Source organism: Pseudonaja textilis, chromosome 2 (genome assembly GCF_049901715.1).
Source record: "Pseudonaja textilis isolate UNSWEBS1 chromosome 2, rPseTex1.2, whole genome shotgun sequence".
Classification (NCBI taxonomy): domain Eukaryota; kingdom Metazoa; phylum Chordata; class Lepidosauria; order Squamata; family Elapidae; genus Pseudonaja; species Pseudonaja textilis.
This window is the reverse complement of record NC_141991.1, coordinates 156,370,091-156,395,893: the sequence shown is the minus strand read 5'-3', so window position 1 is coordinate 156,395,893 and position 25,803 is coordinate 156,370,091. Positions and strand designations below refer to the sequence as shown.

The following is a 25,803-nucleotide window of genomic DNA, read 5'->3' as shown; positions in this document are numbered from 1 at the left end:
GGGAAGGGTTTTAAACTCCCTTATCTATCTCTGCATCCCCGAGAGACCTTAGACGCTGCTTTTAATCCCTATATGATATATTTAATCCCTATATTGTCTCATCTCAATAAAGGATTCCTTTTGATAAGTTTAGTTTCCAGAAATTCATTCTACTTGATTGAATGGGAAAAGTTCTGTAGACTGACATAAAGCAGCGTCTGAGGTCTCTCAGGCATGCAAAGATAGTAATTTGTTTTTTTTTTGTTCCATGCTTTTAATTTTTTTGGCTTCTATCTTTTACTTTTTTCTGCACTTTGCACGATTGGTATAGCTGTATAAACACATTAGCATTTAAATAAAAGGTACTCCTACCACTAAAATGGCTTTTACTTTCTAATTTAGGAAATGTTGAGTTCTATTCCTTTAAAAAAATGTACAGCAAATTTTTAAGTAAAAACTACAGGTAGTCCTTGACTTACAACAGTTCATTTAGTGACCGTTCAAAGTTAGAATGGCACTGAAAAATATGACTGATCACCATTTTTCAGTTACAACCTTTGCAGCATCCCCATGATCATGTGATCAAAATTCAGATGGTTGACAAATGGCTCATATTTATGACCATTGCTGCATCCCAGGGTTGTGTGATCCCCTTCTGTACCTTCTGACAAGCAAAGTGAATGAGGAAACCAGATTCACTTAACAACTGTCTTATTAATGTAACAACTGCAGTGATTCACTTAACAAGGGTAGCAAGAAAAATTTTAAAATGGGGCAAAAGTCACTTAACAAATTTCTCACTTGACAACATAAATTTTGGGCTCAATTGTGGTCGTAAGTTGAGGACTACCTGTATCCAAGTCAGCAGCCCAGCCTTCTATGACAAAGTACAACAACTCAAAGGGCCATATGCACCACAAAGACATAGTTCTAAAAAAACAAGAAGTTATTAAAGTAATTTTAAGTAAAGCGATAAACAAAGATGAACTCATGTATGTGAACTGCAAAATCTCAGAAAAAGTGCACAACTAAAGGTGGAAACCCTCAGTCACGCACACTGATGTCTCAGCTCATATATTTACACATTTTTCTTATTAGTGAAGCTTTACAATGCAATTTTATTTCGGATTTATACACCGCCTAAAGCCTGTGAAGAATGAAGCGGTGAACTGCTTACTAGGAAGGACGCATTGCAGGCATTCCGAGGCATTTTAGTTAAATTTGCGGATATAAAATTGAACTTCGGATATAATGAATCGCCTAAGCTAAATTTTCCTGACATGTCAGGAAAATGACAGAAAATAAGTCTGGAAGCCCAGACTGTAAGGAAGGACAGCCTACTACGAGGAAGAGTTTGCCTTCATCCTCTCCGCCCCCGAAATGCTTTAGGGCCACTCCTGATCCCTTCTCACCAGAGCTAGCCCTGCAGTCGCTAATAGCACGATCCCTTCGACCAGCCAGCCCAGTTCCATCGTCAGCTTCTTTAGCACTTCAGTTCTCCATTCAGGCGTGTTCAACCGGCCCACCGCTCAGAGCGATTCATCGAGAGACACGAAAGCGGAAGGAAAGAATGACGAGACGGCAAAGGCTGAGCTTCCGGTGTGTAGAGCAGCCTATTGGTTCAGATGATTAGACATTTAGGAAGACAACTAACTAAAAATGCTTTTTTTGAAATTCACGAAGGTCAACAAATTCATGTCGCGTGAAAGACACATGAGGTTTATTTAAAATATGTTCTCTGCAAAAGTTGTGGATCCTCTGTGACTGGAGGCTTTTAAAAAGAGACTGGACAGTGAATCACTTGTCTGAAATCGTATAGGGTCCTCCTGCTTTGAGTAGGGGGCTGGACTAAAAGACCTCCAAGGTCTCTTCCAAGCACTGATACGGCAATGAAGATCTTTGGCAGCAATCTTTGAGCAGTTTTGTATTCTGAAGCTCACCGTCGGTTCGTTTTCCAAGGTACAAAATTAACTGTACACCTATTTTCAATGAACCGTAAGTCTGGTCTTTAAAATGCCAATAACTTAAATAAATAGCGGTTTTATTTGTACTGTAAAACTCTTTAAGAACTAGAAAAATGCTATGTGAAAGAAGACAGGCTTATGCGGACGGTCTTTCCTTCGAATCGATTCGTGACATTAAGGCGCCTCTGCATAATATCATAGAACATAAAATAACAGAGTTGGAAGGGACCTCGGAGGTCTTCTAGTCCAATCCCCCGCTCAAGCAGGAGACTATATGGATGTAATCTTAGTAACAATCACGGAAGTGGTTTTCAACCCCCTATTTAAAAAAATCAGCGTAGCTTTTCATCCAAGAGATTATCCTCAAATCATATGCAGAAATTCTGCATTTCTTTACTTATATGTATAAGGAAAACTGTAAGATTCTCGTAACATTGAATTCAGAAAATTAGGTGAAGTGTTTTTTTAACCTCTAGCTATACCATTACCATCCGGGAGACCGCTCGCTTTCGTTTTGCCGAAACTGCCGACAACGTGCCATTCTCTCTTTTTTTCTAGTTCTAATTGCATCGCAGACTCGATTTAGTAGCGCTTCCCGCAGCTGGATTATTTTTAGTCTCTATCAATTGCTAAACGAAGAAGCCAGTGAAGTGACGGTGACGATGGCGGCGACCGTAACGGCCGCGTTCAGGTAAATGTTTCCTGCCGATCGGGGAACGCCGAGTGTTTGTTTCCCCTCGTGCCTAAACCGTTCCTCGTTCCGGGGTGTCTTGGGCGCGAACGGTCGCGCCTGGGTATTCTCGTAACTCGCGATCAGGCATTTTCCGTTTCTGGAAGTTCTCCCTTGCTTCTTACTGTTAAAAGGGGAGAAAGGTATACTTTTCTTCACCAGGAAACGATCTGCAGAAACCCTTTCTCCTATGTACTGAATCGTTATTGCTGAGAGTTTCAGCTTTGTGCGAATGCGTATTTTTGAACTACACCCTCAATCTGCTGTATTTACCAAGTTTAGGTCACATTCAAATTGGGAAGATTTATGCATTCCTGCAGTAGTGAAAGAGGACCAGTGAAAAGAAATGGGCTTAATTGGACTGTCTTTTTTGAGAGAGGCCAGTTTAAGAATGTTCCCTGATCCTTAACCAAAACCTTTGCTTGTTCTCCTGTTCCACCGAGTCTAACCCTTCTTTATGGACAATTAAAAATAGTTTTTTGTTCTCATTTTTAAAGTTATTTCAGTGCTCATGAAATACCTCAGAGAGGTAGATGAATTTCCCCTAGCAAGAGGGATCCAGGGGCAACATCTTTTAGAGCAGAGGTCGCCAACTGGTGGTCTGCGAGAAAATTTTGGTGGTCCATAGCGCACCCATGCCTGCAACGGGTGCTACCATTGTTGGATGGACTGATGTGTGCAGGGAGGGAGGGTAGCACGTGGGAGATTACAGCATCGGAGCCCTTCCTGGGTGTTCCCTGGCCTGCAAGGGGAGGGCGCCATCTCCCACACCCTTCCCCTCAGGAGCCGCAAAGCATTTGCTGCCCCTCTGGCAGCTGCAAAGCCTCCTACCACTGGTGCTTCTCTCCTTCCTCACCAGAAACGCTCAGGGGGAAGGAGGCTTGGCAGGTGCCAGAGGGGTGGTGACTGCTTTGTGGCTCCTGAGGGTAGGGGTTGAGCCTCCCCCTTGCAACATCTTCACCTGAGGGCATTGCTGGCAGCTGCTTCCTGCAGCTCAGGAGGTCCGCGCTCTTCCCGCTGCTGCTCGGCCTCCTCGATGCGTAGAGGCAGGAGGCAGCAGCCACCACATAGGTTTGGTAGGGAGACTGCAGGATTGCCCCACCTCCCCACCAGCCATATGTCTTCAGCACATGCCTCCTCCTTCCCACTGGGCGTGTGAGCACTTCTGGTGAGGAGGAAGAGAAGCGCAGTAGTAGGAGGCTTCGCAGCTGACTCCAGACATCAGATTTCCACCAACCAGCACCAGTTCAGAGGTTCCTTTCCCCCCAACCCCACCCCCAGGGACAGAAAGAGAGAGACAAGACAGAGAGTGAGAGAAAGAGAGAAAGAGATAGGGAGAAAGAGGAGGAGAGGGAAAGAGGGAGAGAAGACACAGAAAGAGAGAGGGAAAGAGTGAGACAAGAGAGAGGGAGAAAGAGAAAAAGAGAGGGGGGAGTGGGAAAGAGAGACGAAACGGAGAGCGAAAGAGGGAGAAAGTGGGAGAGAGAAAGGAAAGAGAAAGAGACAAGGCAGAGAGAGGGGGAGAAAGGGAGAAAAAATGGGAGAGGGAAAGAGAGAGAGACAAGACACACACACAGAGAAAGAGAGACTTCATGCAAGAAAAGCAGCAGAAGCAGCAGAACTCTTTCTTTCTCTCCCCAAACTCCGCCAGAAATGAGTCTTTGTGAGATTTGTCACACTGGTGCAGCCTCTTGGAGCGGGATGCCTTGCAGTGTCCCAAACATTCATTTCTGGCAGAGTTTGGGGGAGAGAAAGACTTTTGCTGCTTTCCTTGTGTGAAGCCAAAAGCATAAGAAAGAAGCAGAAAGAAGTAGCCCGGTGGCCAGGCGAGGCACATGGGGCGAGTGGGACAAGTTCCCCCCTTCTGCCCTTTCCCCCCTCCCCTCACTATCTCGTGTTGTTCACCATGCAAGCAACGCAAGACTTGAGTTCCCGTGGGCCATGTGGGTGGTGCAGCCTTGTGTTCCCACGCAGCCTGGATTAATTGCTTTGGGGGTGACATTTCTTTGCGGACCACCAAAATTTTCTCACGGACCACCAGTGGTCCACAGCCCACTGATTGGCGACCACTGTCCTAATGGACAACCACTTAAGTATGAGCCAGCAGTGTGCTGTAGCTGCCAAACAAGCCAATGCACGATTAGACTGCATCAACAGAGGGTTAGCATCAAGATCATGAGAAGGGATAGTACCTGTCAGTGCGTGCTCCCTTCAAGATCCAAGAAAGAAATACTCAAGACTCCATGGATTAGAGCAAAGTTATCCTTTTACTGGAAATCTAAGTGGAAGCTACAGATTGAATTCCGAATCTGAGAAATTGGCGCGCAGATCACATATACAAAGGAATGGAATTGTTCCCACCCCGCAAAGTCCAAAAGATTCTTCCAATTAAAAGTTCTGAATATGATCATGTGGGCATCTTCAGGTGGTGATGAGGCCTCTGTCCGTTGACCTTGACATATTTTGATAAAACTTTGCAGCTGCGCAAAAGGGGATAGAAGCTAGCAAGGAAATGGAAAGTTAAAGGCAAGAATTCATACACCCCCTCCCCTTGCTTACCCACAGTAGCGGAATGCAAAACACCTCCAGCTCTCTTCCCCTCCAAGTCCCTCCTCCCCCCATTGCTAATGACAGCCGAAAGAAATAAGCATGGCAGCAGAGAAGATGCAGCAGATAGGATGCAGAAGATATCTTGAGGCTGACAGTACCGTTCTGTATTGCACTAGTGAGGCCACATTTGATTGCCACATTTAAAAAAAGATGATGAGATCCTGGAAGAAGTCCAGAGAAAAGCAATAGAGAAGAGCAATAAAGATAATAAGTGGTCTGGAGGCTAAACTCTATGATGAATAGCTAAGGGAATGTCTAGCCTAACAACAAGAATAATTAGGGGTGACATGATAGTTGTCTTCCAGTACATGATAGTCTGTCACAGAGAAGAAGGGGTCGACCTATTCTCCAAAGTGCCTAAGGGCAGGCAAGAAGCAATAGGAGGAAGCTTTATTAAAGAGAGTACTAAGGTGAAATTTCCAGATACTGAACAATTAATCAGTGAAATGGCTTATCTTCAGAAGTTGTGGGTGCTCCATTACTGGAAGTTTTCCAGCAGGGACTAGACAGCCATTTGTCTGGAATAGTATACTTTGCTCATATAAAGAGATTTTTAGCATAATAGCCACAAACATTTATTTATTTTGGATGCAATAATTGCTATTAATCCTGCAAATCCTAATCAGATGGCAGCCTCACAGATTCTGCTGCTTTGAAAATTCAAAATTGCTATCCAGTTGGGAATGTTATTTTTATCTTAAAATGTTCAACTTGGTTTGTCTGTTTCTAAAATACTTTACTTAAATTTCTATTTGTTTTAGAACCGTAGAACCTTTGGAATATTACAGAAGATTCTTAGTGAGTACAAAGTGTATATATTAAATATATTTTTCAAATCTACTCCTTGTATGAAGATAGACATATCTGGAGCCTCTCATCACTTGCTCCATAGAAGCAGATTGCATTAAAACAGGATCAGATATGACTAGAATAAAGCAAGATGTATTCAGGATTTTCCCAGTGCTCACAGTCTTTTAATGGCTATTTTCATATTGTCAGAACTTCCTCACTAAACACACACACACACAAAAATTCCTGTCAAAAGTTTTAGCATTGAAGATTCAGCTTTTGGTTATCAGTGACCGACTTTTATTTAGCACATCTATTTAAATCTGAATATATTTGCTTTTGAATCCAAATAATTATACCTTTGTTTTTAGATGATTCATATCATACCAATTTCCTTGTCAAATCCTGATTTTTTTAAAACTCAAATTTGTATACTGTAATCCAATCAGATTAATTATGTATGCCTGATTTGGTGATCCTTATAGAAAGAAAATTGTCGGCCTGACGGAAGGGACCTTGGTGAATTTAGGACCACAACTATCAACATAGGTAAATGCTTCACTATTAAACAACTATTCTTGCTCACAGTATTCCAAATTAATTGTCTTCAATATGTAGTTGAGTTTGTTTTGAGAAATAATGGGAAGAATAGCATAGAGAACATATTCTGATTAAGCAAGTATATGAAAAACAGTCAAGACTAATCACTGTGGTGATATGTTGAAATGATTCATATTAACCACAGCATCTGGTTTAACTATAGAAATTGGCTGTTCCCACATTGTTTTCTCCTTGCCAGTCCCCCCAGAGACTCCCAGAATACCAAAGACCTTGCTGAATGTAGTGGTCAATGATGGAAGCAGCTGTTCATAGAAAGAAGTTAGAGACACTTTATGGTCCACTCATAAAATATGTATTTTACTGATATTCCATCCTCTGTCTTCTTGCAGTGGTGAGAGAAATTTTGTAAATCTTATAGAACTATCTGTAACACTATTGTATTGTACATTCTGAACATGATTAGAGCTTCATATAAATCCTATTAATAAAATCAATAAAAAGATTTTCACTAAATAAATAACTTTTACAATAGTGTTTTTATAACACTATCAAAAACATGCCAATATACTAAACCATCATTCATTGCTTTGTTGGAAAATGTATGTAAAGTTGTAGTAATTTCTGGCACCTCATTTATGAGCATTGAAGTTTTGTTGATAGAACAATGGATTCAGGATTGTACCAGCAAATTTTATAGCACATTGTCCAAAGCATTCATTGCTACTAAAGCTTCATGTATTTTTCAACAAATCCTGGCATGATGTGTGCAATAATGACATAATTTGGCATGTTAGCCTTTTTTTAAGTAGGAGTTAGATGAGCCTCACTATATAGGGCACAAGACTGCAGGATTGTAGATAAATTGAAAGGATATCCAGACTCATTATTTGGTCTCTTATGGAGGGCTGTCACCCTGCTCAGCAGGTTTGCCAACCTTTCAGAAGCATTTAGACTGATGAGAACAGTGTGCAGAAAAGTCAGCTTTTATCTACCTTTAGTAAGTAGATATCTGATTAAGCTCTTGTTATATCCAATTTTATGGACATACATTTTAATAAAAACAATCTGCTTGAATTGCTCACAAGAAAAAGAATGGAGAGAGAAAAGCTTGTTTTTAAAATACACAATTTTTCAGCAGCAGTGGTAAAATGTTTTACTGTGCTGTACATTCACAGTGGATATGACAAGAAACCTTAAAAATGAGCTAAGTCTGAGCCATCACTGTACATCATTGTATGAGTGTAATTGCACTGTTTTTGTTACTTCATTTTCTATGGATGAAATTAAACCATCGTGGCAAGAGATTAGCTAAAACAGAGTTCCCCAATTTTTCCAGCTTTGTGGCTGGAGACGGGGGTGGGGGTTGCATGCATTCACAGCTCCATTTGCACAAATGGAATGCGCACACACACTTGCACAAGTGGGGATGCACATGTGTACGGCCTGGTTCTGAATGGCTCATGGCTCAGTAGTGGGCCACAGCCCAGGGGTTGGGGACCCAGGAGCTAGGGGTTGCAGATTGCCTACTCAGGCTTAAAGACGTGCCCTTTTCTGAGCAGAATAAAAAAAATGTGTTATGGTACTGCTTGAGATGTATGCACCACTTACACTGAGATACCTTTTCAGTTAGTCAGAATATCTTTAGTTGGATTAACTAATTGGTTAAACATTATTTTGACTTAGGTAGCTTGGCTCTTCTACTTGAAATAGTGTGTGCATCTAAGGCAGGGGTTCCTAATCTTTTGCATCACTCCTCTTTAGTATAATCTTAACGTGCACACTTCCCCTAAAAACTCTAACACTGAAATGAACACAAATAAACAATGAAAACAATGTGATGAAACTTTGGGAAGTGTAGATTTATTGTAACAATATAGAACTAAAAATTTCTTCATGCCTGTCCTGGTCTCTCTCTGCACCTCCCCATATAATTCATAGGTATCTGAACTAAGGGCTTAATGTTCCTATAGGCTTATTGTATAAACCTTATATATAATGTATAGGGCTGATAAAATGTTGTCTTCCCTTCCAAATAGTTTTCCAAGTTTATAGGCAATGTAGTTTGCAGTTGAATTTGATTTTAAATGAAGTTATTATTTGAAACCATTCTAGTTATGAATCTTACTGATGCATTCCCATTGTTCTTCAGTTCTCCTTTTTTCCCCTATAGCTTTCTCAAAGCGTTCTGAATTCTTTTAAGGATTTCCGCCCATTATTTTAATTTCTCTAGTAATTTGAGCAGCAATGCTCAGATTAGGACATTATAGTAGTATTCAACATTAAGTTCAGAAAGGAAGAAAATAATGAACCTCACAATCTATATTTTATGACATCTTGGGTTTAGAAAGACAAGGTTTTAAGAAACTTTCCAGGAAAAATACACAAATTCAATCTCATTGAGTTATTATATGATTCTGAAAAACTGATATCTGTATGTAACCACTGGCTCTTATTTTGAATTCATCAATGTAACATTTACTTATTGTCTTAAGTAGATTTTATGAAGTGTTTTTTCTTCTTTCTTTAGGTTCAATTACAACTGCAGATGGCTCTGCACTTTTGAAGTTAGGGAATACTACAGTGATATGCGGCATAAAAGCAGTAGGTTCAGGGACATATATCTTTAAAGCTAACACAAGTAGTCCTCTGTTAATGAGCACTTGTTCATCCCCCATTCAAAGTTACAAAGGTGCTAAATGAGTGATGCTTATGATCAGCCCTCAAAGTGCCTACCATCGCATCACCCCCAGTTTACTCATGTCCCTTTGCAGTGTTACTGAATGATATGCTATCTCTATTTCAAGAATTGACTATTCAGATATAAAATGTTTGTGATATTGTGATATAGATTTATGTTTCAGTAGTCACTTTATAATATATGAGAAAGGAAAGCATTTAAGAGAAAGCAATAGTGAACCTGCACAAAAGAAAGTAGGAATTCAGACCTTGTCCCCACTACTTTGACATTGACCATACCACCAACTTCCTGCCACATTCAGCCTTAGAAACTGAGCTGTGTAACTAATGTATTCAGTTAATAGTTTGTTTTAATAAAACACATCAAAATTCAGGCAAAATACGTGTGTTGCAGATATATTGTTTCCAAACCAACTTCTAAATTCTTATATTTTGCCCTTCTCCAACTATACATTGTGTACAGGAATTTGCAGCCCCCGCCGCTGATTCCAGTAACAAGGGATATATCAGTAAGCTTTCTTTATTCACTTTTTTCTTCAAATATGACATTACTATCATGCAGATAATATTTATGATTATTTCTCTACTCGTATAGTTCCCAACGTAGAACTTCCTCCACTTTGTTCATCAAGATTTCGACCTGGACCTCCATGCGAAGAAGCTCAGGCAGCTAGTCAGTTTATTGCTGATGTCATTGAAAAGTAAGAAATTTACACTTTAATATCAGAGTCTTTTGGGGTGGAGCAACTATAAGACAGACAGGCAAGCAGACAGACAGCTCTAAAATTGGTAGGGTAGCTGGGGAAACTGCCAGTTGTAATCCCTAGAAAACCTGGGTTGAAAAAGTAGAGAGACAGAATGCTGGTTTTCAATATTTATTATTATTATGCTTCATTACACTGTCAATCAAGAGTTTAGACTGGATTTGAGATTTTTGTCCACTTACCAAGTCTTTTCCAAAGATCTGGGATAGACAGATGATGCTGTTTGATGCTGTTAAACATGTTGTTATTTTATTGTTATTTTTATTAGTATTTGCCATGTAAAAAGCCTTGGATGGCATTTTAAAAATCTGTGCATTGATAACATTTCCACTCATCAATTACAAAGGCCACACTGCACACATATACTATGCTGATACATTATGACATCTTGGGAAGAATTCAATATGAATGAAAGCGACCACCAGCTAAAGAACTGCAAGCTGTATTTTCAAATTGTTGTATATGTAGTAGTACCAGCAGTAGTTCTGGTAATAGTAGTAGTAGCAGCAGTAATATATTGGTGATGATAAAAAAAGCAGAATTGGGGATAAATGGAATGTCATCTTCATTATGCCATTATTTCAGTTCACAGATGATAATGAAAGAAGATCTATGCATTTTAGATGGAAAGGTGAGTAAACATTTTATTTTAAGAATTGTGGAGAAGCTGAGATGCTCCTAAACTAACAAATTCCAATAAACAGGGGAGATATGAAATGTCCTTTCATTTTATCATGCATGGTACAAAGCATCTGTTGCCTTTAAACAAGGTTGAAGCTGGACAGCAGTTAATACTTTGCTTGCACTGAATGTTTTGTTGAGCACATTTCAAATGTAAATAGAAACATATACATTATTACAGATGTAAATGTGCCATAGTTGCATTGTGGTGTTGATTTGGCACTGTGTAGCTCCTTAAAATATCTTAAAATAATTTCTCATTATTTCACTGCTGCTGTTCTACTCTGATTCTTGATAAAGTTAGTATCTTTTCTGCAGTGAGGGCAACAATTTGTTGTTTTACTTCTTGAGCATCCTTCTTTGTCCATTGGTCCAACTGCTTCCTTGGCGGATTTCCTGTTTTGAATACTCTGACAACAGCTTTGATAAACTGGCTAAATCCGATGAGGGAGCTAATGGATCTTAAGCCTTCAGTGAGACAGACAGTTGCCTGTCCCAGCATATGAAGACAAACTCCAGATTGAGCTGATGAGACCACTGGAAGGACTAGTTGTTATGGTCTCTGCAAGTATTGTGCAAGTATGAAGAACAGGACAAGACACAAAAGATATTCTCGTCACCCACTATGCCTAGTCTCATTTCCAATTGTTTTGACTGTATCTTGCCACTGGACATAGATGGGAATTGAGCAGAAAGAATGAAGCAGACACTGCACAACTCTCCCTTATTTTAATCCATTTTATGTGCTAGTCTGAACACCATTATCGTCATCACTCTTAAAAAAATAACATGGGTGACAACGGGTGAACCCATTGAGCAGTGGGTGTGGATACACTAGGAGCTATGATCATAGATCTGCATACAGGCGACTCAGGTTTAATGCCCAGTTTTTGAACATAACACCTATCCAGGGGACTGAGCAGCCCTCTCTAGGAATTCATTCCTCATCTCTACAGTATAAGGGGCTAGAAAAGGTACCCTACAACATTGCTTGCTTCACTACATCCTAGCCAGTTTACCATGGCTGGCAGGATCCCACTTTGGCAGTCAAAACACAAAAAATGCAAGGTGATGCTGCTTATCATTGGCACTTGTAGCATGTGCACACTTTTGAACAACTTGATGGCAGAAGAACAGCTTTAATTGTCAAAGAATTTGTAAAATACAACATTGACATTGGACGCCAGAGTGAGATTTGTCTTGCCAATAAAGACCAACTGACTGCAATTGGTGGTGGATACACTTTTTTCTGGTCACTGTGTCCAGTGTCACTGTGATTACAGTTGCAATGCTGGAATTGGATTTACCATCAGGAGTCACCTTGTTTGGAAACTTATTAGTCTCTCCAAGGGTGTGAACAACTGGCTCATGACACTGCAGCTTCTGCTACAGAATAAAAGTCAAGTAACCCTGATCAGTGCCTATGCCCCCACAATGACCAACCCCAATGGATACTATGATGGATATGATGGATACTATGATGAATTAGATAACCTTCTGTCAGCAGTGGGCAGAATCAACAAGCTGATCTTGCTCGGCAATTTTAACACAAGAGTAGGATGTGATTCTGCATCCCGGCAGGGAGTCATTGGGAGATATGGAATAACAGTAATGTTCTACTCTTACTGATGTTCACTTCAGCACATGACCTCCTCAACACCAATAAAACTTTGACTACCTGTAACCAGACCTCCTAATTGCACTCCCACTCTAAGCATTGGGATCTTGCTGACTACCTCATTGTCAGAAAAAAAGACAGTATTGGAATGACCAAGGCCATGTGTGTTGCTGACTATTGGCTAAATCTCAGGTTCATTATCTCCAAAATGAAGCTCCATATTAAACCCAAGAGATGACCACAAGGCTATGAAAAGAATTAACGTGGGCAGGCTGAAGAAACCGAGCATGCCTTCAGCACTGGCTTAGAGACTAAACTTGCTGTTCTACATCTTGCTGTCAGTGCTGAGGACAACTGGAAATGGATGGATCCTATTCGTTCATCTGCACTGAAAATTCTAGGGCTCTTTACTCATGATAGTTTAAGGAGAATGATGAGTAGATAAGTGAGTTGTTGAAAAGCAAGAAAATGGCTTTAGCAGTACACATGGGATAATCCAAAATAAGCTGTGTAAAATGCACAGTGCCTGATTGTATGCCAAAGCAGAGGAAATACAACGGGTGTCAAACTCAAATTCATTGAGGGCTGTATCAGGGTTGTGTTTGACCTCGGGGGGTGACGACGACACAGGAGTGTGTGGCTGGGGGCATGGCCAACTCAACATCACTTGTGTCAGGGACACCTGTGGTGCCCAGGAAGAGCTGGAGGGATCCATTGTCTCCAGCAGAGGAAGGCGAGACTAGGGAGAGAGCCAAGTCCTTATCCTCCAGAGGAGCCTCGTCACCCCTCACAACACGTGGAGAACCCCAGAGGGTGTCACAGGCTGTTCAGAGCCCTAAGCAGCGGAAGGCAAGTGCCGAGCCTGGTCCTCAAACTCCCAAGGCACCAGGACCCCACAGCCTAGCCCAGCCCCACTTCCCTGAGGGGATGCCCAGCTGCACTTACCTCCTCAAGGCTGCTCCTGCTCTCTTTGGCCAGGTTGCTCATGGTGTGTGCGGAAGAGCAAAGTATGTAGGTCAGAGGGAGGACCACTCCATGGAAGGAGAACCGGCTTTGTAACCAAAGCATCCTCAGCGATAGGATGGGAGACCACCAGGAGAGGTCAGGAGGAGGAGACAAGGGTATGGCAAAAGGACAGCAGGGCTGCTGATGGCCAAGTGCTAAGGCAGGACTTCCCTCAGACCCTCCCACCCTCTCATAAAAATCTTCCTTCCTTTTCCTTTCCTTCCCTTTTCCCTTCTTTTTCCTTTCCTCTTCATTTTCCTTTCTTCTTCTTTCCCCTCTTTTCTTATTTTTCCTTCCTTGCTCTTCCCATCTTTCATTTTTCTTTGTCTCTCATCTTTCCCTTTCTCCTTTCCTGTCCTTTCTTGGATGCTCAAATGCAAAAGGGGAAACATTTCTTGATGCCTCCTTGCCTTGTGATCAAATGCCACTTTTGCTAGTAGTTTGTTTGGCAGCACTATGCCAGCAAAAATGGAGCTTGGGAGCGGCCATGCATGCCCCTCCCCAGCTCTGTTTTCAGCTGCCACAGCCTCCTCCAGCACCTTGCCAGCAAAAACGGATGAAGAAGTTCAACACCTGGTCAGCCTGTGCCAAGCCGAGGCATCGCAGACTGGTCCTTCACTGTTTCCAGGGTGGGCCTGCAGGCCAGATCTAAGAACCTGGCGGGCTGGATCCAGCCAGCAGGCTTTGAGTTTCACACTCTGAAATACAAGGATGCTTAACGAGATAAACAAACATCTAAAAGAATGAAGATATATCCCCACTGCTATTTAAAACCTAATCCCAAATTTCTTTATAATAATCAAAATCAAATTTCAATTAATTAAACCTTGCTAAAATTAAAATTAAACATTACCAGAAATAACAAACCCTTATTTATATGTAAGAAGCACTAAAATAGATATGTCCATTACACCCAATTAGATATTTACAAAGCAAAATATTTTCTTTTTTCTCCCAGAAATCTTTAAATTCCATATATCAAGTTCTAACGTCTACTTTGTCCTATCTACAGTATGTCTTCTCTCAAAGTTCTTGTTACCCTGCAAAGTTTGCAAGTTTTGAAGGCTTTTCAATCTTGAAGGGGTAAAAAAAAGAAAATTAAATTTCAACATGATCTAAGAAGTGAGGGTAGGTTGAATTTTGAGTCCTTAAAAAAGGCTACATTAAAGGCCCTGCACTTCCGAGCTGATTGCAGACAGCTGCAAAATCCTGTTTCTGCTGTCAATTCATTTTTTTTAATTCAGGTTTTTTATTTTAAATTGCTTATATATATATCAATGCATGAACAGTGTGATACCTGGGTATCATACATTTTAGTACAAATAAACGTATTATTACTCATAGTTATTACATTGCATTTTCATTGTTTCATATGGTTTAAACATATCTGATACTACCGCCATTCAATTTCTAAGCCTCCCTCTTATTATTACATATATCTTGTTATATTAAAATATGTATCTTATTGTTCCCCTCTTATTTCTATTTCTATTCTAACTTTTATTCATGTCACTGTAGTATTCAAAGACATTTCTTTTCTGTCTTCCATCTTTCACCTGCTTTATTATTCATATTTCCCTTATTTAACTCTTCACATCTATGCATATTAAAGTTTCATCATTCTTTCATTGTTCAGTGTTTCAAATATACAGTTCTAATATCAATCACAATATCATTTAAACATATAGGATAAATCTATTCATATTCGTTCCATTCATCCAATCCATGTAATTCTACTATTAATACACATGCTTATATTAACATATATTCTTTCATTATCTAATTACTCATTGTTTAATTTTGTTATTTCACTGCTAATCATTATATTATTTAGACATGTTAATAATATCATCATTCATTCTCTATTTTTCCAATTAATGCTCAGTTCTTGTTCATAATTCCTATATTTCACTCTTCATATCTATTTGTATTAAAATATTATCCTAATTCCTATCACAGTACATACAAAATAATTATCCAGTCTATATAATTGTAATGTTAATGCACATGTTCTTATTAAAATATGTTCTTCAAGGATCTTTTTTTTCCCCCCTCTTTTTTTACGTCCATCGTCTCTTGGCCTCATCAGTATCTTATTCTTTTTTTAACTTGCCTCCCATATTCTTCTTTTGAATCTTTAACTCTATCTACATCTGCATCCTGACTGTTAAAGCCAACTCCCCCCCCCCCACCCTTTTCCACTAATTTTAAAGCTATCTGTTCTAACCCCTATCTCTTTTCCCAAAATATCTTCTTGCTTCTCCCATTCTCTTTTTAAGTCTTTTAAATTGTTTCCTCCTGTTTAAATTCCTGAATCATTATTAATTTTGATGATATCTCTTCCTTGTTGTCTTCTTTTAGCTGGTTTCTCAGTTCTGCTTTTTCATTCCTTCTGCTGGTTCCTTCCTTTCCTGAACATCCTGGTCTTTGCTCGTTGTCCCTTGTATAATATTTTTCAGTTTTTGGTCTATACCATCAAATAATTCCACAATCGCCTTATGTTGTTTCTGTATAAAATCTTTAATGCTTTGGAACATCAGCTCTATCTCGTTTAAAATTCCACTCAATTCTGTCTTCTGATGCGTATTTTAATTTAGTAGATCCCACTTTTAGCCAAAAGTCCAGAAACCATTTATTCAAAGCTGAGCTTACACAAATCACAATTCTTTATATCTCATAAATAATCAGTCAAATCCATTTAAATAGACCAGGGGGTTATCCAAACTTCCTCAAATCACACTTATGAATTCAATCATATAACATAACATCTTTTCATTAAAGATCTTATTTAAATATTCAAGTCTCCAGTGATCTTAGGGAAGACAAATGTAATCCAGTAAGTATTTTCACAGCCCTTCAAATGGTTATTCCCAGGCTTATATATTTTTTCTTCAGCAGATGGCGCTCTCTACTTCACAATGTTGTTACTGGGATGTCTGATTTTAATTATTTTAAATTATACTTCAAGTGAAAAAGTATTAATTTTTTAAATCCATAGTTCCAGCATTTTAAAATGCCTTCTAAATACCACATCTTCTCACTTTGAGAGTCCAATTTTTTGTATTTTTAAAGAATATTTTTTCCTCTTCCTTTAAATCGTCTCCTTCTGGTTTAATCACTTTTCAAAATGCTTGTTTGCCATTTAACAAATCATTCTAAGTAGATAGTTCCCCTGAATTTCTTTCGGGTCAAATTTTAACTGAAAATATCCTCTCCCCCAGTTCACACACTGTTCACCAAAGTCTGCTCCTGCACTGTGCTTAGATGGTCGTCAATTGTCCCAGCTTTGTGGCAGCCATCTTTAGACTGCCTCTTCTCCTTGCATAGAAGAAAAAAGCCCCAGAGTTCAGCAAGGGGAGTTGCAATCTCTCCTGCGACCTCTCAGAGCGCTCCTTCTTAGCTTTGCCGCCACTACAAGGTGGCTTTTCCTCCTTTCGGAGCCCACAAACAGGGAAAAGCCAGCACAGGAACAGAGAGCTCTGTTCCCTGTGACTGATAATGTCGCGAAGCCCCACTCCTCCCTTTTCTCTGCTGTCAATTCATAAAGATCTGTCTTTATTTTAGAGAGAATTATCAGCAGTCTGGATCTCATATCCAGCTGCCTTTCAGCCACTATGTCCTCAGAGCTGGAGAAGCTTCTCAGATGACAAGCAAAACATCTTCAAAGAAAAACCAGAAAGTTCAGCTGTGTCTTGAAAAAGTACCTTTGTCCTTTACAAAACACAGAACCTCAATTTGCCTACTAGGAGCATCTCCATGCTGAATGTTTTGAAGGCATCCTCAATTGACCATCTATTAATCATGTGGCAATAGACAGGATTCCCCAATGTCATGGATGACATACTAATAGTAGTTTAAGTCACAGAAACTGTGACTGAAGATGATAGGTCTCTCTACTCAGCAAGCAACATGACAAAGGCCCAGGGGCAGGCACCATACCTGCTGTGATATACGAAGTTGGTAGCCCTGTAATTTTAGAAAAAAATCACTGTTGCAGTCTTTATGGAAGCAGGGATCCATTACTCGGGAATGATGCATCCTTTATATACATCTACAAGAAGGGCAGGCAGCAAGTATGCAACAACTACCGAATAATTTTGCTGCTGTGTATTGCAGGAAAAGTCCTTGCAAGAAGTCTGCTAAATCTTCTGGTGGCTCATCCTGAGCTGGGCTTGCTGCAAGAGTCATAATATGGCTTACATGGATCAAGATTCTATTGACATTTTTGCAGCACACTAACTTCAGGAGAAATGTCAGGAGCAGAATTGTGAACTCTATACTACACTTTATTGACTCCACCTAAGCCTTCGATAGTGACAATCAACAAGGCCTGTGGAAGATCATGTCAAAGCTCAGCTGCCCTGCCAAATTCAGATGATGGGCCAATTCCATCATGGGTAGAGGTGTAGAATCCTCTAAGACAGGGGTGTCAAGTTCGTGGCATCATGTGACGTATCATGACTTCCCTCCCCTTCGCTAAACTGGAGGTGGGCGTGGCCAGCATGTGAGGCATTCGGCCTGCGGACCACGAGTTTGACATCCCTGCTCTAAGATATTCCAGTCACCAATTGTTTTAGACAGGATTGTGTACTTGCAACCACACTGTTCAGCATGTTAACTGTCATGCTGAATGATGAAATCAGCCTTAATTATAGAAAGGATTGGAAGACACTCAAACTGCGGTGACTTTAAGCTATTGTCTAATTTTTTTCTATCATTTTAATGTTTACCTGTTTTTAATGTTTGTAAGATGTCCAGAGTTGTCTCTAGACAAGATCTAATACACAAATCTAATACAGATAGTCTTTGACTTACAACCATTCATTGCAGGAGATGACCAGGCTGAGCCTAAGGGAAAGGTAAAATATGTCATAAGTCACGAAGCCCACTTTGAATGCCTCTCTTATCTCCTGCTCATTTTGCTTGACTGCTAGTTAGACAGATTCTTGTAGAGAGCTTAAGTTTGCAATAAATCTTTGTACTAATTTGAACTGCCTGAATTGTCTGATTTCCCCGGCATTTGACATTCATTTAGTGTCCATTCAAAATTACAACTGCACTGAAAAAAATGACTTATGATAATTGTTCACAATTAACTGTTGCAGCATCCCCATGTTTACGTGATCAAAATTTAGATGCTTGGCAACTAGTTCATATTTATGACATACAATCACTTTTTGCAACCCTCTGACAAGCAAAGTCAGTGGGGAAGCCAGATTCACTTTATAGCCGTGTTATTACCAATTGCGGTGATTCACTTAACTGTGACAAGAAAGATTGTAAAATAGGACAAAATTCACTTATCTGTCTTGCTTAGCAAAAAAAATTTGGGTTCAATTGTGGTTGTAAGTCAAGCAGTACCTGTTAATAAATGTAAATACAAAATATTCAAAAGATTGCGTCATGCACAAAACTATCCCATTTCAATTACATTGACAGTGTCCTCTCCCACATAGTGACCATTGATATACTGTATTTTTCTGAGAACAAGACACTCCGAATTATAAGACATACCTAGCTTTTGGGGAGGAAAACAAGGGGAAAAAAACTGCCTCTGCCTCCCAGCAATTTGGCTCTTTGCAGCAAATAGCAGTCGGTCAGCTTCAGCACAGCCTGAGTAGCACAAGCAGCTGATTGTTGGTTGGATCAGTGTCCCAATGATTAGCTGTTTCAGGCTCCAGGGATTGCCATCACCTATTGCTGCCTCCATGTGCCCCATTGCATCCCATTTTTGGCTTCTGCGTGCCCCGTTTTCAGCATCCATGCGCCCTATTTTCTGCCTGTTCTGATCCCCGCCACCTGGAACGGGTCAAAAATGGGGTGTGCAAAGGCTGAAAATGGGGCATGCGGAGGCGGCAATAGGAGATGGCAATCCCTGTAGCCTGAAACAGCTGATTGTCGGGAGACTGATCCAACCCACAATCAGCTGCTTATGCTAATCAGGCTGTGCTGAAGCTGACCAGATTGTTTGCTGCAAGGAAGCAAATTACTGGGAGGCAGAGGCTGAAGGGTGGGGGTCTGGCAAATGGGCGGGGCTTCAGCAACATTTGCTGTATAAGATGCACAGACATTTCCACCCACTTTTTTGGGGGGGAGTGCGTCTTATACTCTGAAACATATGGTAGAAATAAACTACAGAACAACAAAGGCAAGTTTTGTTTCATAGATTGTGTTTCATTGTATGGGAACATCAAGGAATTAGTGCAACATTAAAATTGAATGTCTACAGACCTTTAGTGCTCACTGCCCTTTGGTATGCCTGTGAAATGTGGTCTGTGTATTAAAGGCAAGCAAAATAGTTCAACAATTTAAACTATGTTTAACCATTTAAATCATGTTTAACTACATGACTAGTGTTTGCAGAATATTAGACATCAGTTGGCTAGATGAAATACCAGATACTGAGTTCTTTTTAGAGCAAGTCTGCCACTGATCTATTTATTTCTGAAATGCGAGTTCAAACTGAGCACAGATCTGATGACATATTATGTCATCCTTAAACTAGACGATTCCATATTCAAGCAGTTTTGAGAAACTCTCTGCTGGAAAACACATGGAGGGCAGAAGAAATGATACAAAAACAAAATTGCTGTACCTAGCATGGCCTCATTCATAGGGAGTAGTCCAGCATGTAAAGTAAGGTGCACTGTGGAAGCACAACATATATATGAAATGCACAAGTCTAGTGTAACAACTGCAAACTACACATTTGCTCAATATGTGCCAGAATATTCTGTGCCCAAATTGGCCCAGAGTCATTTTTGGGCACACCATATTTAGTTTTAATCAGATGATAGTTGAGGTCTTAATGAACAACAATATTTTAAAAACTAACTTACTTCCTTCCTTCCTTCCTTCCTTCCTTCCTTCCTTCCTTCCTTCCTTCCCTCCCCCCCCCCCGCTCCTTGTATGATTTGGTAATATTGAGCTGTTCTAGCATAGTTATGCTCCAGTATGTACCTTATTTTTCAGAGTATAAGACGCTGTGAAGTATAAGACGCAGCTAGCTTTTGGGGAGGAAAATAAGAAAAAAATCTGCCTCTGCGTCCCAGCAATTTGCCTCCTTGCAGCAAACAGCCTGGTCAGCTTCAGCACACCCTGATTAGCACAAGCAGCTGATTGTTGGTACGATCAGTAGTTTCAGGCTGCAAGGATTGCCATCACCTATTGCCACCTCCACGCGCCCCTTTTTTGGCCTTCACATCCCATTTTCAGCCTCTGCATGCCCCGTTTTCTGCCCATTCTGGGCAGTGAGGATCAGAACAGGTGGAAAATGGGGCGCATGTGGAGGCCAAAAAATGGGGCGTGCAGAGTCCAAAAATGGGATGTGTGGAGGCGGCAATAGGCAATCCCTGCAGCCTGAAACAGCTGATCAGCTACTTGTGCTAGTTAGGGCTGAAGCTGACCAGGCTATTTGCTGCAAGGAGACAAATTGCTGGGAGGCAGAAGCAAAGGCTGAGGGCTGGTGGGTGGGCGGGGCTTTGGCAACATTTGCTGTATAAGACACACAGACCCACTTTTGGGGGTGGAAAAAGTGTGACTTATACTCCAAAAAATATGGTACATGTATAAATTGGCCATTATTAAATTGACCCTGTTTTATTATGAAAAAAAAACAAAAAGTTGTGATTTGATGTTAATGCCTTATTTTATTGCAATAGAAAATCATGTTTTTTTCTTTTTTTTCTTCTCTTTCCTCACTTTTCTTCCCCCTCTTCCTCCCCACCATTTTCCTACTTACTTTTATATTTTGTTTCTTATTATATTTTATAACTCAATAAAAATGTTAAACTAAAAAATAAATTGACCCTTTTTTTCCCTTTCTGTTATTCTGCTGAGCAAATCATTTCTGTCTTACTGATAGCAGATTTCAAACAATGTGATGTGAAATAAGATGCTCACTTAGATAATTATTTCGAAGTTATTTTTTATGCATGTGAAAGCTTTTCCAGTATTTACATCAGCAGGTCTTATTTCTTTAGATTGTATGGGTTCTATATTGTGACGTTATATGCTTAGACTATGATGGAAACCTTCTTGATGCCTGCATGTGTGCTTTCTTAGCAGCTCTGAAAAATGGTAAGTTGTGTTCATATACTTTGAGATTTACTTTAACATTTAAATGCAGTGCAGATTTAACACTAAATTGGATTGAAGGAAAAGAGCAATTGAAATGGCAACTAGGGTTTAACAAAAATACCAGCTTATCCACAGAAATTAGCTGAGATATGAATCAGGTCTAGGATAAAAAGATAGCCTTATTGATAGCTATTAAGGCCCACCACTGCTACAATCATTTTCCCAAATGGCCAAATACTTCTTTTTAAATTTTGTTGTTAGAAAGGACGCAATTCACCAGAAGGATTTACTTGTTCTGAATATTTTTAAATCAAAAGCTACTTATTACATTTCCGTCACTCTGTTGTGTTTATTTGAGGATGCCTCTATTTTTTTTTTATAAAAATGTACTGTATGAAACAATTTTTCAGTCTTACTTTTTCTATATCCTTTATTATTTCAGTGCTTTTGCCTGTTGTTGCAATAAATGCAGAAACTGGTTTGATGGAAGTTAATTTGAAAGAGAAGAATCCTTTGACTATTAAAAAGCAACCAGTGGCAACATCATTTGTGTTGTTTGAGTAAGTGAAGGTCAAAAAGTGTATGTCTAGGTGATAGACGATACCATGTTATCAGATAACCCCAGATTTATAAGCAACTATACTAGCAAAGGATACTTGACCACCTCTTCCTTTGGGAGCCCTCTAGCACTCCAAAAGAACATGGTGTGAGCAGAGGGAATTTCACTTAAAAATCCATGAACGTTGTTTCTGCTATCTAGGTATTCCTCATTTAGCAACTATAGTTGGGATCAGCAATTCAGTCATCAAGTGATGTGATCGCCCAATGAAAAAATCATACAACCGCTACTGCTTACAATGTTACTTTAGCTTTTCTTTTTCCCCACTCTTTGGAGCATGCACCCTGGTGCTAGGATAATTAGCAAGAAAGCGGTTAATCTTTGTATTTACATTCTAAGAGAGTTAGCAGACACTAAGCAGGCAATACAAGTGGAAAGGAATGCCCTAGCGCCAACTAGGGGGAAGGGGGAATGGTAGGAGGGAAGGAGCCCAGCTGGCTTTTCTTTGGCATGGGTGGATGGTGGGTGAGGAGGGAGACCCAGTCCCTCTTTGTGCAGCACAGTGAAAGCACGCTTCACAATGGGGGAATCCTGGATCCACTCCTCCTTCTGGAGCCCATTACTACACAATGCAACCCTGCCCCTCTCATCTCTTTCTCTCTCTCTCTCTCTCTCTCTCTCTCTCTCTCATCCCTCCCTCTCCCTCATTTCTCTCTCCCTCCCTCCCTCTCTCTCTCCAGAGAGGAGGTCGCGTGTCCAGCACCCACAAAGCCAGAAGTAGGTGCCTGCCATTTCCCGTCATTCAGGCAGTGAGACAGACAGAGAGGGAGACAGATTCAGCTTTGTCTGCTCTCCTCTGTCCGCCTTGCCCAGTTTTGCAAGGATTCAGCAGACACTACCTTGGGGTGGGAGAGATTTTGTCCCCATACTTTGCTGCCAAGCATCTTCGGGGGCGCCCAGGGATTATATTTTCTGGCCACTTTGCACCGGGTTGCAGGATGCATATGTGTGCATGTGTGAATGTGCTGATGCTTGGGATGATGCTTCTCTGAAGTGCGAGCAGTGATCTACAGCCTGACAGTCACTCCTTTTGCAATGCAAGGTTTATTTTTGTATGTTTCCAGAGATAGAGAGAATGTGGTTGCATTTACTTACAGTTATTCCCTAGGTGTGTGGGTTGGGAAGTGGAGAGGGGGACAGGGAGGGAGGGAGAGAGAGGGGGGGAGGGAGGGAGGAAGAGGGAGACAAAAAGAGATGAGAGAAAGAAAAATGAGAGAGGGATGAGAGGGAGAGAGAGAAAAAGAGAAAGATGAAAGAAATATGAGAAGGAGGGAGAGGGAGGGAGAGAAAAAGAGATGAGACAGAGAGATATGAGAGAGAGGGACAGAGAGAGGGAGATACCTATTTCCTCTAGAAAACAAGGGGAGCCACAAAACTTGGGTAGGTATGGCTGGGGGGGCATGTGACTGGATGGGAGTAACGTTGAGTTGGCCACGCCCACCCATGTTTTGTGGCTCCCAGTGTTTTGTTTTCTGTGGGAAACAGGCCCAAGTGGCTCTTTGAGTGTTTAAGGTTGCAGACCCCTGGCCTAATCTGTACTTGTATCTTTGTTTTTTCTTGCCTAAGTGTAAAACCTTGTTTTTCGCCGCATTAAATTTCATTTTGTTGGACAGAGTCTATTGTTCAAGTCTGTCAAGATCCATTTGGATCCTCTTCTGGTCTTCAATTCAGGAAAGTTTTCTGAATGTTATTAAAGCATTTATAAATGATGGAAATGGAGAAGAAGAAATGGAAAAAAAATACTATATGCTGGCATTTAAAATGAAATCTCTCTCACTGATGAACAGAAGAAATTTATATACATGAAAATGGCCCATGTAGAATACTGAATATGGATAAGATAGTAGTTACTCTGATAAACTTCCGGCTATTTTTCTGAGAGGATCAATTTAGTTACTTTTCACTCAAAGTCAGGCACAGGCTGAAAAATCCTTATTGCCGAAAGATAACAATATATCTTTTAAATTAATTTGTTTAGAAGTCTTTAAATTAAATTGAAAATGGCTTCAGCATTGATGCTTATGCCAGCAATAGTAATCCAGGTGGTCTGGAAAGTACATAAATGAACAACGGAATCTAATGGTGCTTTTTAATGATGATGCTTACATGCACAATATTGTCTAACTGAACAGTAAATTGTTATGGATTAAAATATCAGAAAAGTTGGCACATATGTGTATATATCTTCAACAGCACACTAGTTGTAGTTGACCCAACTGCAGAAGAAGAAGACTTGGCATCTGGGACTTTAACTATTGTGACTATCGAAGATGACAAACTGTGTTCTGTTCATAAACCAGGTACTAACACTAAATTATTAAGAATTAATATTTCCCCAAATTTTTCATTTAGTTTTAATTTTGTAGATGCCATTCAGGAGTATCTGTGATACTACATTTTCCATCTCTGCACTACAGAAATTACGGCATATGTTTCAATTATGAAAAATGAGTGGCCATGGTGGCCTAGTGGTAAAGATGCCTCCCATTCGGAAGGTTAAAAGTTCAATCCTAGGTAGTGGCAGATGTTTCTCTCCTGAGGTACAAAGAAAAAACTCAAACCGTGTGTGGCATCAGGAAATGCATTTGGTCAGTGTTTACTCAGCTCCATCCAGTCGCCCTGACTCTACACCAAATTAAGGGATTACAGAGTCATAAAAAGGGATTTTTTTCAATCATGAGAATGTCTTGTTGAAGTTAATTCTAACAAAAACATTTTGTTAATCACAAATAAATGGATGTAATTTAATGGGCAATTCAAAAGCTTGGACAGTATTAAATACATTGTTACCCTTATTTTCTGTTTCTTTTTAAGGTGGAAGCACAATAACAGAAGCAAAGCTTCAAGACTGTATCAGTCGGGCAAAGGCACGACATAAAGAAGTACAGAAACTGATGGATAAAGTAATCAAAAATGTATAATTAGTAAGAGGTGTATTTACTATTTGATCACAAAACCATTTCCTCAATAAACATACTACATTTGTGAAGTTCCATTATTTCACAATATCATTTCATCTTGAAATTTGTACAACATTTCCAGATGAATAATTTCATCTTAAAACAGTATAGTTTTCTTACAAATTTCAGTTGATTGTTATGTCTCAGTGTAGCTACAAATTCAGTTTCATGGAAAAAACATTTTTTTAAAAAGATGGGTAGAATACATACATATCTCTCAAATGCAAGTTTCAGGATTCTGATACCAATGAAGCTTTTTTTTCCCCTTTTTACTTTTTGACTGGGTACCTAGATGATGATGTAGTAGAGCTGCTTATGCTGCTACCGCCATAACCATTTGATGGGGAAAGAACTGTAATGGTTGCCAAGAAAAAAAGAAAAAAATGTTTGTTTTTTTATTTCATTTTTATCTCCAAAAGAATGAAATAAACAATGCACTATTAAAAACCATAATACAGAGAATGCCTGGATTTTCTGTGTAATGATTAACTGAATTAGTTTACTTAGTTATTAAATGATATGAATATCAATGTATATTTCAACCAGACTATTTTGTCTTTGTCATAGTAATTCTACTACTTAAGCACATGGCTCATCTGTGTTTGATTTTTTTTTTTTTTTGCAAGAATAACATAGTAATGGAAGCAGAGATTAGCACCAGTGATTTGCAAACTATGGGCCACATAATGTATTCATACCCATAGAAGACCTAAACTATACCTACACCCAAATGTAAACTAATTTGAT

The 25,803-nt window shown here is 39.9% G+C and overlaps 3 protein-coding genes across 40 annotated transcripts in view; 1 reads left to right on the top strand and 2 right to left on the bottom strand.

Annotated features, from left to right (window-relative positions):
• ALG5 (ALG5 dolichyl-phosphate beta-glucosyltransferase) overlaps positions 1 to 1,544 on the bottom strand; it is a 41,736-nt gene extending 40,192 nt beyond the window's left edge. The window contains exon 1 of the mRNA XM_026713208.2: positions 1,392 to 1,544. Coding sequence (XP_026568993.1) covers positions 1,392 to 1,451 — 60 coding nt within the window. The 5' untranslated portion in view covers positions 1,452 to 1,544. The remainder of the gene's footprint in view (positions 1 to 1,391) is intronic.
• EXOSC8 (exosome component 8) lies at positions 1,407 to 25,506 on the top strand. 3 transcript variants are annotated; one of them, XM_087926124.1, is made up of 12 exons: positions 1,407 to 1,578; positions 2,502 to 2,634; positions 6,045 to 6,081; positions 6,558 to 6,621; positions 9,161 to 9,234; positions 9,794 to 9,839; positions 9,926 to 10,031; positions 10,680 to 10,725; positions 21,381 to 21,477; positions 21,920 to 22,037; positions 24,290 to 24,396; positions 24,911 to 25,506. In XM_087926124.1, the coding sequence occupies exons 2-12, from the start codon at positions 2,606 to 2,608 to the stop codon at positions 25,015 to 25,017; spliced, it is 831 nt and encodes a 276-aa protein (XP_087782250.1). In that variant the 5' UTR covers positions 1,407 to 1,578; positions 2,502 to 2,605; the 3' UTR covers positions 25,018 to 25,506. The 3 variants fall into 3 exon arrangements, with proteins under 3 accessions (XP_087782250.1, XP_026568995.1, XP_087782251.1); XM_026713210.2 differs by having other exon boundaries at positions 1,572 to 1,938; XM_087926125.1 differs by lacking the exons at positions 9,161 to 9,234; positions 9,794 to 9,839 and having other exon boundaries at positions 1,578 to 1,938.
• Positions 24,996 to 25,803, bottom strand: part of SUPT20H (SPT20 homolog, SAGA complex component) — a 54,559-nt gene continuing 53,751 nt past the window's right edge. For all 36 annotated transcript variants that reach the window (XM_087926088.1, XM_087926091.1, XM_087926108.1 and 33 more), the window contains one exon: positions 24,996 to 25,408. In XM_087926088.1, coding sequence (XP_087782214.1) covers positions 25,326 to 25,408 — 83 coding nt within the window. In that variant the 3' untranslated portion in view covers positions 24,996 to 25,325. The remainder of the gene's footprint in view (positions 25,409 to 25,803) is intronic.

Coding starts and splice junctions, on each gene's coding strand:
- EXOSC8 (XM_087926124.1), top strand. CDS start 2,606: ATGGCGGCGACCGTAACGGCCGCGTTCAG. Junction 6,622..9,160: donor GACCACAACTATCAACATAG/GTAAATGCTTCA, acceptor TTCTTTCTTTAG/GTTCAATTACAACTGCAGAT. Junction 10,726..21,380: donor TATGCATTTTAGATGGAAAG/GTGAGTAAACAT, acceptor TTATTTCTTTAG/ATTGTATGGGTTCTATATTG.